Source organism: Gallus gallus, chromosome 1, assembly GCF_016699485.2.
Source record: "Gallus gallus isolate bGalGal1 chromosome 1, bGalGal1.mat.broiler.GRCg7b, whole genome shotgun sequence".
Classification (NCBI taxonomy): domain Eukaryota; kingdom Metazoa; phylum Chordata; class Aves; order Galliformes; family Phasianidae; genus Gallus; species Gallus gallus.
The window spans coordinates 181,127,434-181,140,469 of NC_052532.1; the positions used below are offsets into that span (position 1 = coordinate 181,127,434).

Genomic DNA, 13,036 nt, shown 5'->3' on the forward strand with positions numbered 1-13,036 from the left:
TTTTTTTTAATTCAGCTGGAATAGCTATTTAGTATTGCCTTAATTTGGTCTTTCTCAGTAATAAATAAAAACAGATTTCTTTTGTAGGCATATTTATTTTGAAATGTGAGTTCTGTATGTACATCAAATAGAAATTTAGTAAATACATAATAGGAAAGAAGTAACAATTTTCTCATTTTTTATAGATTCACCTTTTATTCTAAAGCTGATCTGACTTCTGATTTTCAGTGAAAAAGCCAGAAATGCAAAAAACTAACATAGAATGTGGGATGAAAAATAAAATGGACATAATCAAGAAAAGAAGGAAAAATTCTTAGTGAAATGTGAGAGAAATGCACAAGCCTGATTCTCACAATGCAGTTAATGTGTAGTTAGGCCTGGACTTTTCAGCTGTTGTACTGCTTCCACTGGTATTGGTGGAATTAGTTGTATGAAATGGAGTCTCATTATTTGTATGAAATGGAGACTCATCTGGAGTACTGCGTCCAGGCCTGGGGCCCCCAGCACAAGGAAAGACATGGAGCTCTTGGAATGTGTTCAGAGGAGGGACACTAACATGATCAGAGGGCTGGAGCACCTCTCCTATGATGAAAGGTTGAGGGAACTGGGATTGTTTAGCTTGGAGAAGAGAAGGCTCTGCGGGGACCTCATTGTGGCCTTCCAATACTTGAAAGGAGCACATAAACAGGAGGGGGAATGGCTGTTTATGAGGGTGGATAGTGATGATACAAGGGGGAATGGTCTTAAACTGAGACAGGGAAGGTTTAGGTTAGATGTTAGGAGGAATTTTTTCACTCAGAGACTGTGAAGCACTGGAATAGGTTACCCAAGGAGGTTGTGGATGCCCCATTGCTGGAGGCATTCAAGGCCAGGCTGGATGTGGCTCTGAGCAGCCTGGTCTAGTGATAGGTGACCCTGCCCGTGGTAGGGGGTTGAAACTTGATGATCATTGTGGTCCTTTTTAACCCAGGACGTACTATGATTCTATGATTCTATGATTATATGAAATCATTACATTACAAAGTTTTTAAAATATCAGTTACATGTTAAACAGAAAGTTCTATGTGCTAATTTCAGGGAAGCACTTTGGAAACACAACTTGAAAAGAAGTGATGCATAAGCAGAGAATTTTCCATCTCTCTTAGTGATTTTCATCCTTTGATTCAAAAAGAATTTTGCTGTGCTCTTTAAAGATCACTTGCTGAATGTATCATGGCTCACAGTAGAAAGAGTTGTTGACAAACAAGGACATCACAGTCCTTGACACAAGAATATGAATCACTAGAATTGTCTTCAGCTATATATAAGCTGTATCTATTATACAAAACTATGGATATGTCATTTTATCTATCCAGATCTTTGATTTAGTTCTTTTTTTCTTTTTCTATTTTGTCCTGGTAAACTGGAAATCTAATGGTAAAAACTATCTATAATTTCATGCACATAGGGAAATGGGACCTTTTCTCCCTTTCTAATAATACAAATAGAGACTATCATAATTTCAATTTTTTAATTAAAAAATATGGAATATTTTTATTTTGACTGGGTCAGAACAAATGAAAAAAAAGGGCCAGGTAAGTAAACTGGGGAAACAAATCATTAGCTTTAGAAAGATAATTTATGAGGTCTGAGAAAAAAATCTGACAAGCATAAAAAGTTCTCTGCAACTGCTAAATGTAGATGTGCTTTCTCCAAAATGGAAGTACATGTTCTGAAGTTTTGAAGAAATCTGACATGTAACAGATTATCATGTTATTGTTTTCCATGCTCCTGCATGGCTCTGAGACTCACAATTCTGGGGTGAACAGCAGTGGCAGCACCAAGCCTTCTGTCTGGGGCTTGTACTATAGAAAGAATAAGATGATTGAAAAGCTAGAGATTTTTGTTACCATTTGTGTAGTCTTTTTCATTGGCTGTTAGTAGAATGGAAATGGGTAAGCAAAGAAAAACTTATGGCTAAGGTATTGATGTTTGTTTTTGGTCTTTCATAGCTTGGGATTTCAGGAAGATGAGGTATGCTAGAGGAGTGTATAAAGGAGGAATCTCACTCAGAGACTACCAAAAGTATTTCTCATTATAGTTGTTATATGATATTAAGGTGATAGGGTGTTCTTTCATTATTCAGACAGTAAAATCTAAAAAAGATCTAAAATTATCTTGGCACACTTAAGTTATGGCAGATATTTGAGAGTAGGTGGACATGTACTGACTCAGATAGGCCGAAGACACTGCCTGCCTCAGTGATGAATCAAAGCAGCAAATCAAAGCAATTATGACCTTGCTCAAAGTGATGCCTTTTTCCAGTGCTTAAACAATGCTTTTAGCTGAGACATGCCAATTGGCACTAATACAGAAACCAAGTGAAATGTTTCTATCAACACCAAATATCTCTACTATCAACCAGAAAATGTGTAGTCGTGTAGGGGAGCATGATTAAAGAAGAGGAACATAGATTTATTGAGAAAACCATAATGGTGTGCCTTGACATAGGCTCAGGAGGGAAAACTCAAAACTTTTTTGTGGGCAATCCAAGTAAATCAGACATAAGGATTTGAGGGCAGGCTGAAAGTTTCTCCTGAATTTAACAATGATCCTACCATACCTTTCTAGAAAATATAAAAAAAATAGGCCTCACTACAGAAACATAAAAATCTGAAAGGAAGATCATATAATGAAAAATGCACATGCTGGCTTGTACACAAATTCTGGAGTCTGGATTTCAGATTCATTGTTGTGTTCCAGAAGAGAAATTTTCCATGAAGACAGACCTGAAATATGGAGTGTGGATATAGTTTCTGCATAAATCAAGGCATGTGGAGAGGAGAAAATAAATGCGAAAAAAATACAACAATGAACTAAGAAAAATATAAGAAAAAAAAAGAAAATTGTAAGATTAAAGTAGCACAAGAACTGAGAAAATGGCAAGGGGCTGCTTTTCTCAGCTGGGCGACTGGGAGAGGAAAGCGGAAGGAGTTGGACAGACTTGGAGTTGGATAAGTGGGCACCAGATACAGGCAGGAGAGCACCCCATGCACTCATTCTCTGGACACAATGAAAACACCTCCAAGTCTTAACTGCTTGAGGTCCACAGGCATGAGAAGTGTGAATGTATGCAGACGTGGGCATTCACTTGAGACTAAAATTGCAAACCCACAAGCCAGTTTCTCTCCCTTCATTAGCATAAATTTAAGGGCAAAATAGTTTGAGGTGCCATCTCATTACTGAGATGTAATTACTTTTCCTAAACATTCTTAAGAGTATTTACTTGTATATAGCAAAGTATTACAGTACACTCACAACTTAGACTCTCAATTACAGGAGAACCAGGCAGAAAAAAGTTGAGTTAATTAGATTCACTGAAGCTTAATCAGTTCCTTTGTGTATATAGGGAAAAGCATTCCAACTTTTAGTCCATTTGTGAAGTCACCATACCTATATGCTACCGTCTATTAAAGTCCTCATACAAACTGAAAAGTCAGACTAATTATTTTAAAACTGATCTTATTTTTCATTTTCTATATTGGGGCAGATTCTTTTTGCCTCACTCCCATTTTTGTCAGATTGTAAACATTTTTTTCTCTAAGATGGTTCCTGACTGCATTTGATATCTGAAGGCAAAGTGCTTTCATTTTGGAGTCCCAAGACAGTGACTAACCACAGAACCTCATGCTTACTTGCAGGTGAGCTGGTCTAGGAAGACCAGGACCTTCGTGCTAAAGAGTAAAGCTACAGGTCTCCTGTGTACTGCACTCAGCCTGCCTGCAACAGCATTGCTGCCTGTACAGGGACATTCCTCCTGAAAGGAGGCTGGATGTTAGGAAATACTACTTCTCTGAAAGGGTGGTCAGGTTACACAGGAAAGCATTCAGGTGGGTTTTGAATATCTCCAGAGAAGGAGAATCCACAGTTTTATGGGTAGCCTGTTCCAGTGCTCTGTCATCCTCACGGTAAAGTTTTTCCTCATGTATTATGGAACTTCCCATGTTCCAGTTTGTGCCTATTGCCACTTGTTCTGTCACTGGGTGCTGTTGAAAAGAACCCGGCTCTATCCTCTTGAGTCCTGCCTATATAAGAATTGATAAGATTCCACTTCAGTCTTCCCTTCTCAAGGCTGAAAGCCCCAGGTCTCTCAATCTTTCCTTATAAGGAAGATGCTCCAGGCCCCAAACATCTCTGTGGTCCTCCACTTGACTCAAGTAGTTCCCTGTCTATCTTGAACTGAAGAGCTCAGAATTGGACACAGTACTCCAGATGTGGCCTCATCAGGGCAGAGTAGAGGGGGAAGTTCACCCCAGTTCTAATACACCTCAGGATACCATTGGCTTCGTTGGCCACAAGGGCACACTGTTGGCTTATGTCCAACCTGTTCACCAGGACACCCAGCGTCTTCTCTGCAGAGCAGAAGAAGAGAATGCACGATCTGAATAAATTGCAGAAATGTTCTGAAGTATCCAACATTTAATATAATTAGATCTAGTGTAAATATATCAGTTGTCACTGTGGAGAACTCCAGAAGTCCACATAACAGTACCAAGATTGTACAGTTGGTTTTGAAAATTCACCTGAACGAATTCAGAATAGCTAATTTCTTAGGTAAAATTAATCCCATCCAAATTATACAGTAGTCAAATGAATGACTTTCTAAATGCATTTGTATGACTGGCTAAGATAAATGAACATTGTAAATTGGGTGTAACTCCTATCCTTGACTCTCTCAGTGCAGTTAATGGAAAGAGGACTCCTTCAGCTTTCAGGCTTACCCTGCAGAGGCATTAGATAGATCCACAATGTCTGACTCACCCTGTTGAGTACAAGCACTGCTTTTTTATGACTTGTCATATACGCACTAAGTGCTTATTTTAGGTAGGTATAATCCAGACCTCTATGAAGTCAGAGGAGGTCAAAACCTAGTTCCATTAAAATCAATATCCAGTCCAGTTCTGAATGATCTGAACAAAGAGCACAGGTTACACTCAAAAGGAACTGACTATGCAGATGCTAATCCAGGAAAAAAAGGAAGGAAGGAAGGAAGGAAGGAAGGAAGGAAGGAAGGAAGGAAGGAAGGAAGGAAGGAAGGAAGGAAGGAAGGAAGGAAGGAAGGAAGGAAGGAAGGAAGGAAGGAAAGGAAGGAAGGAAGGAAGGAAGGAAGGAAGGAAGGAAGGAAGGAAGGAAGGAAGGAAGGAAGGAAGGAAGGAAGGAAGGAAGGAAGGAAGGAAGGAAGGAAGGAAGGAAGGAAGGAAGGAAGGAAGGAAGGAAGGAAGGAAGGAAGGAAGGAAAAAAAGGTAGCTCCAGGAAGGAAATAAAATGTATGTCTGAGATCAGTGAGTTCTAATTGTGTATCAAATGACTTCGTTGCCTGTGCAACTGAGTGCATGCTTGGTGCATACACCTACGTAGGAGGGTGGGTGTATTCTCGACTCCTGGTAATAGGGCATACTTTTACTAATTTACGTTTGCATGCTGTATGAAAGAAATTACATGCATATAAATCCACACACATATAAAGCTGAGGGGATAAGTATCTTTCTAAATATACGTTAAAAGACCCTCAAATGGGTGTTCTGTTTTACTAAAACATAGGCTAAACCTGGGGAGATTTTCATCATAACTATAGAAAGCATGTGTTAAAACATAATGGCATCACCGACACAAAAAATGGGCAAAGGAATATCATAGCAATACAGCATCATCTACTTTTCTTTTGGCAACAGTGACAGAAAAAGACCTTTCTAAATCATCCATACCATTAATTGTCGGTTTCTCTATCTTCTGCTTTTAAAAGAAAATGTGATGCATATATGTCTATGAGGATTATTTTATGCACTTTTGTATCACAAATGGCATTTTTTATTTCTGTGACTTCAGCAGCAGATGCATCAGGATCCAGGGTGAGCAGCGTTGTGCAGGCCCCGCCGCCAGCAGATGGCAATCCTGCCTTGCAGGTCTTGCATTGCCAGTGGGCAATGAACCCGGCACCCCGAGTGTGGGATGACAGAGGAGCAGATAGGTGACCCTAAATTACTCTTCCATCGCTTAACAAAATGCTCCTTTCAAGGAATTATTTTATTCCTTTCCAGTATTTAAGACCTCATTCAGGCACTGTGTAGAGTCAGATCTACGCACTGGAACAGGTACTGCTCATGCAAGCTGTCTGACTGGAAGAGTGTTTTCTTTACATAACAGCAGCTTTCTGTGAATAACTCATGGAAGAACCTGGCCTTCCTTCTCAGTTCAACAGCACCTTTATCCTACTGTTCTCCATGTTCATACATACCCTCCTAAGGTAATAAAACTATCAGCTTAAATATAAACAATAGTAAGTAGAAAACATTTTTTTTAGCTAGAAATACACAGTCTTGTGAATTGCAAGTAATACAGGATTCAAATAAGCTTCTTTTTTTTTTTTTTTTTTTTTTTTTTCCTCAAACATGGTCAGTTTTTCCCTCTTAAGGTACAGAAGGAGGGCACCATGGTGATTCAACAGTGCTGTGCTGCTCTACCAGCCCAAAGGCCCCAGCATGGGACGTATCAGGCAGGGAGATGCTGCCCAGAGCCCTGTGCTGGGAAAGGGGCACAGTGCTCAGGCACTGGCTGTTGTGACAAGAGTCTTGCAGGAAGGCAAACAGAGCAGGCATGTGGACCTACAGATGTCAGCCCATGAAAAAAAACAAAGGGAAGAGCAGGCAATCTCATTTCCACCGAGAAAATAAACAAAAAGCAATGCACAGTGTTATCTCATTTGGAATTTCAGTAATGTGCTTACAGGGACATTAAAAGGAGTGTTACCTGTTCTAAGAGATTCTGCAGCCTCTCTATTTCACAGTCTATTACAAATTTCTTTTCTTGTCTTCGGTCCAGGTCTTCTAAAAGCCGCCTGTAGCTGGCATCATTGAAATTCTCCACGCAGATGGCACTGACTTGCCAGCTATTTTGTCCTGCTTTTTCCATAATAGCTTGAAGTATTGAATAACCTAAAATAAAAGGATACAATACACTAGTAACACAATAATTGTTTATTATTATTATTATTAAATAGGAATTCTTCTTAAACAATAAGAATAAAAGAACAATAAGAAAAACAATAATGTCTCTTAATATTGGCTCCTGCAGGGAGAGGAATAAGATAAGGTCTGTATCCCTACCTATGTTATTTAGCCATGATTGGCACACATTATGCAATTAATGAAAATTACAATTGCTATAATCAGAACTCTTGGAATGATTCTCAGTATTCTGGATAAGCCACGTATGATTTATATATTTTACTCATCCTGTCAACCATTCTATTTCCCAGATTGGTTTCATACAAACTTATGGAGGAGCTAAGAGATACGGTTTAGTGGTTTGTGGTAGCAAGAGTAATGGGAGGATGGTTGGACTAGATGTTCTTGTAGGTCCTTTCCAATCTTGTGATTCTATGATTCTATATATCCAGACATTTTTCATGATATCGCAAAGAAAATATCAGAGTCCAGTCATTCACCAGAAAGATTTGTGTACTAAAAAAGCAGAGTATTATACACTGAGATGCCTTGTTGTTTGTTGTCAGTGGGCTTTTTTTTTTTTTTTTAAACACTTAAGCCAAGTGACTTTTGATGCTTCTCAATAAGAATTCACTGTCTCATGCTTTTATACTTGTACATAGGAGAAGAAAGGTGTGTAACAGAATTCTTTCATGCAGAAAAGAAAAAAAACAACAACACACATTGGCATTCATCAACTCTTGCCGAATGTTTCTGGAGAACAAACAGTGGCAGTGAGCACTGTGAGGCAGGATGGGTGAGTTTCAGCAGTGGTGATAGGGACAGCGGGGTACCTCCACTGGTGCAGATTGTCATGAGTGCAGCATGCAGGCTCTTGTTCACTGCTGGTGAAAATTCACAGCTAATGGCGGTGACTGTGTTGAAAAATAGTGTTTTGCAGCTGACAATCTGCTCTATCAAATAGTGTTACTGTGCTCTTTGTATCTGCCGTAGTGTTCACGGAAAAAAAATGAAACATCACTTTCAGAGTCACTTCTGTATTTATGCCAGTAAAGATATGTGTGAATAAAAATCACATTGATCTATTTCAGAGATCCTATATTGCTTTAATCGATGCATGCAAAGTGATTAGAGGTCAACAAATGAAGGGCACCACAGAGGCATTAATTATTACTACTGACAGGGTAACTGCTCTTTGTCATTACTATTTGATGCCCCCACTGTCATCTCTGAGTTCATTCACAGGCAAGGAAAGAAGCATTTGCACCTAGGTCTCTGCCTGAACCTACGGGGCAGGGTCCCTGCCCACAGCCTCCTGCCACTTCCCTCAATCCTCCTTCTAATTTCTCTCACTGAGGACATGCAGCACAGAGTCATGAGAGGAGCTTGTGCCTACTCAGGACAGCTTGCACACATTACCCTGACTTGCCCAAACGTTTCCTGAAATGTTTGAAGTTGGAAGCATTCATTATCCCATCTTTTATCTAAACAGGGAATTTATATAAAGCAATGAAGGTTGCACACCTCAGATCCAGAGCTAATGTTTTAAGAAAAAGCAAGGACAGGCATGTTTGTTGGCAAGACGCTGATAGAAATGATACAATTCAAAGAAAGTGCCTCTGTCCAGAATCAAAACACACACAAAAAACAGGCATTTTAATTGCTCTCTGGCTTTTCCCACCAGCTTCAAAAGATTTCACCTCTACAAACCCTCATGTGATGACATGGATACACACGGTGCCTTCTTTCTCTCTTCAACAGGACGATCCCATGCTCGGGCACAGGGATCTCCAGCTGCCATTGCAATGCACTTGGAGGCACCACTTCATGCAGGCTCCCCATGAAAGGTACTGACTGAGATTCCCACAAATTGCAAGAGGGACATTGTGAGTTACCTTTCAGAAAGAGTATTGTGATTGTGCAGTTGCTAACTAATAAAGTAGACCAACAAATCCACTAAAAAACCGGCTTGCCACCCAGCAAAATAAAATCAGATGCTCATTTTTTTTATCAGAATATGCGGATTTTAGGACATATGACACTAATTCTATTGCAAATCTGGGAATAGTTATTTCCTCACTGGCTCCTATGGCAATTGCAGTCCTTGAAGCATTAACTCAAAATCCATATCTTCTTGTGATTATACTACCTATACACACTTTGAAATGATTGGGTTCTATTTTTTTTTTCTCCAATTCAGATTACACATTTAAGATAAAAATGCAAACACCTATAATGAAAACATAAATTGTGTAATTTATTTTACCTTATAAATTAGACATTCAATTTACAAAACAATGTTTTACCTTAGGAAATGCATTCAAATACTTTATGCACTGACTGTTAAAGCATTTCTGTACTCAGCATATATTTTTAACCTGGTGACTGCTATTTTTTTTTTTTTTTTGCAAAGAACCATACAGCTTTCCTGTTAATTACTACATAATTATTCTGCTTTTCCTGTTGCTATATTCAATCTCCTTTTTGTCTGTAATTATCTCTGCAAATCATGACGCGATTCTTTACCAAACATTGCATTTCTTGCTTCATTTCCTATTCATTTCCATATATAGATGTACATTAAGACTACTCCACTGTTATAGGGGTTCCTGCTTCATTTACACTGTAGCTTTGACTTGGCCTTTGCTACAAAGACAGTCAACATTTACGTAATTCAGCTTCCTGACACAAATTAACATTTTCTTTGATTCAGAATGAATGGTGTTTGAAAGAGCAATTGACGTTCCCTCATTCCCCTCTTAATTCATTTTGACAACTTTACTGAGATGTGTTTTGCTCAAACTGGGAGTTTATCCCAGCATGAAGCATGACAAATATCAGACAAACACATAGAAAAGCTTTTCTTCTACCTTGGATCAAGGTTTGACTTGCCATATTTCATTAGCAACTGCCTCCATCTAGGCACTTTGAGCTTCTACAGCTTCTCATCTGCAGCTGGCACTCAATATCTTTCATATTGAGCATAAAACAGGTAATCTGTAGTAACACATCTCCACAAGATGTGCCGAGATTCCTGTGCAGGTAATTCATGGCATGGTTATATATTCAGTGCAAAAGAATAAATTTTAATAAAACAGCCTGACAAGGGTGGAGTTTGTACAGAATGAATAAAGACAATCACAGGGTCAGGCGGCATCAAAATTACACATGCATGGGAAAATCGCTATTTGTCAAAATAATTATAATTGGCTACAGCCAAGGGGAAAAAAAGAGTTTAATGTGATGTTGCAAATATCTTATACAGCAAAATAAATAAATAAATAAATATAAAAAAAACCCCTGAAACTAACCCAGGATAATACTATCAATACAGAAACTCAGAAACTAAGTGCAGTGCTTCTGCTTAGACAAAATTCTTAGACTTCAGAGATGTGTTTGCCCAAGCAAAGACATCAGGCATGAATCGTGCAGCTGTGATCTGAAAAGTATGTGTTTTCTGGTTATCTGCTGTTTATCCTCATTTATGACACAGACAGATAAGTGATTCATTTTCTGGACATTTGGTGATATGTGTAAATTTCATCCCATGTACTGTGGAATATTACTACCTTCACAGAAGCAAAATAAAAAAGAACCTCACTCCTGTCATCTGAGCTACACAGTGTTTTTTATTTAAACCATTATTTTATAAAATGTTTAGGTCTACACCAAGAAACAAAAGAAAAGGAAGTTGTCAGATAAATATATAATAACCTTTCCTCACTAACTAATTCAACCTTTAAATCCAGATAAATCATTAGGAAAAAATGCAAATTAGTGGGTTCCAACATAACTGGTTGAAGACTGGAGGTCTTTATCAATAGAATACCTGTCCTTCAAGCAGTTCGATTATTTAAATTAGGAAATCTCTGAACAAGAAAAAGCATCACTGAAATTGCTTGGAAACATAGTTGAAGTCTTTCTTAAATGCAAAGATGCTATATGCAAGAATGGCTTCTCCCTTTTTTTTTTTTTTTTTTACAGGACTGTGATCCTATGGAATTTTCCTCTAATGACCTGTGATGAAAAGTCTGCCAACTGCTTTTGTGGGTCACTGCCCAAATGCAGACTCTGTTGACAACTGCTCAATGTCCAGTAATAGCAGCTCCACTTCACTACCCTGGAATCAAACCTGAGACAGGAAAAGTCTGCAAAGAACAGGGTCATCAGCAGCTCAATCAGGTTGCTCAGAGCCCCGATCAGCCTTACCTTGAGTATCTCCAAGGATGGGGCACCCACCACCTCTCTGGGCAACCTGTGCCACACTTTACTGTAAAAAAAAAACTTCCTTATGTTCAATCTAAATCTACCATCTTGAAGTTTGAAGCCATTTCCCCTTGTCCTATCACAACAGACCCTGCTAAAGAGTCTGTCCACTTCTTTCTTACAGCCCCCCTTTAGATACTGACAGGCTGCTCCCAGGTCTACCCGGAGCCTTCTCTTCTCCAGGCTGAACAGCCCCAGCTCTCTCAGCCTATTTACTTCCATTTTAGGGAGAGGTGGAATTGTGGTAGTCTAACACAGTACTACTGTTTTCCAAATGGATACCCAACAATTGTCCTGTTGAGAAACAAAAAGAAACACGAAGAGCTGTTTTTCTCTTTTCCTGTAAAATCAGACTAGACAATGCTTATCCCCAAAAGTTCACTTACTAGGAACAATACTGAAGCTAAGTACCTTATAGACAAAACCTCGTTTTTTTTTAACCCTACTTCCCTCAATCTCCACTGCATAGGCACGTTTTCCACTGCAAAATGCATCAGACGTAGAGAAGAAATGCCAGGTGTGCACCTGGTCTTATGCCTGTTTAAAGAGAGATTAGTAATTCTTCAGAGACAATCACAGATACTTGCTGAAGAACAAAGTGTGTAAAGCACATTGTAAGTGCCTGAAATTGGGAGCCCAGGCTTTCTCCTTGTCTATACTACACTGCCACTGTCTTTACTCTTCTTTCCTCTTCCCTCCAAGTAGCTGAAATCACGAGTCATCTTTTTCAATTTTAGTTCAATAGTCCTTCAGGTGTTTTTATTTGTCTTCTTCTGCTCCAGCTAGGCTTGCCCCCATTCAATTTCATTTCAGTAGTCAGTGACTTAATTTTATTTATTTCCATTTAAATGAAAAGGAAAATCTGATATCTAAATCTCAGTGTGTTCAGAATAAACTGAAGTGATCAGATAAACATTTCTTGATTTTTTTTTCCTGCCAGAAGGAACTTGGTTGGCTTGTTTCCTTTTCTTTCTCTCCTTTTCTTTTACCTTCTTGCTTGTTTGCTTTCACCAGCAATATTTCAGTGATCAATTACAGAGTTATAATTAGAATTCCAATAACTTTCATCTTCCAGAAACCTTTTAATTCTGGGAAACCTTTTCCCCCTGTCCCTCTAAGTGGATGTAGTTGTTGCTGATGGGTTTGCCAGGAGGCAGCCAGCAAAGTGGCCGCTTGCTCTGAAGAACAGCACCCCAGTAATAAATCATGGTATGGGATTATGGGGCAGAAAATAATTTAGCATTAATTTTCTATGATGCACAGGGTGCACTGTTCATGTATTATTACTGTTCTTTTCTTTTCTGACAACAGTGACTGACACGAGTTAGCCCGTTATTGCACTTAGGAACAACACATGCAATGTATTTCTGTTATGGCCCAAGGAGTAGAAGATAGCTCTGTGTAACACAAATCTTTTTCAAAACAGACATTATATACTGCACATTACTGAAATGCAAATACATTTTTTTCTAGTCCAGGTAACTTTCCAGCAGGAACAAAAATCCAGCTGTTTGAAAAATTATCTATAATCCCTACAGCTACAGAGGCTGAGACACTGGAGGTATTTTATGAAAGTGTCTTCAGTCTAATAGAATTCATATGAGAATCAGTGAAAGAAATGCATTTGTTAGAAATCCAACAAACAGCAGGAGTGGAGAATAAATTATCAAATCATTTGGTATGGATAAGCCAATATACTTGACCATCAGGATTGGATTCCCGTCACTTAAAACTAGCTGTCTATAAAGAAGGTGTCTAAGTTAATCATTCAGGCTTCCACAACAGAG

At 38.8% G+C, this 13,036-nt stretch overlaps 1 protein-coding gene across 16 annotated transcripts in view; it reads right to left on the reverse strand.

Annotated features, from left to right (window-relative positions):
- GRIA4 (glutamate ionotropic receptor AMPA type subunit 4) overlaps nt 1–13,036 on the reverse strand; it is a 222,562-nt gene that overhangs the window by 84,923 nt on the left and 124,603 nt on the right. For all 16 annotated transcript variants that reach the window (XR_005845305.2, NM_001113186.2, NM_205214.3 and 13 more), the window contains exon 4: nt 6,787–6,971. Coding sequence is in view for 15 of the 16 variants with exons in the window: in NM_001113186.2 (NP_001106657.2) it covers nt 6,787–6,971 (185 nt within the window). In the remaining variant the exon portion in view is untranslated. The remainder of the gene's footprint in view (nt 1–6,786; nt 6,972–13,036) is intronic.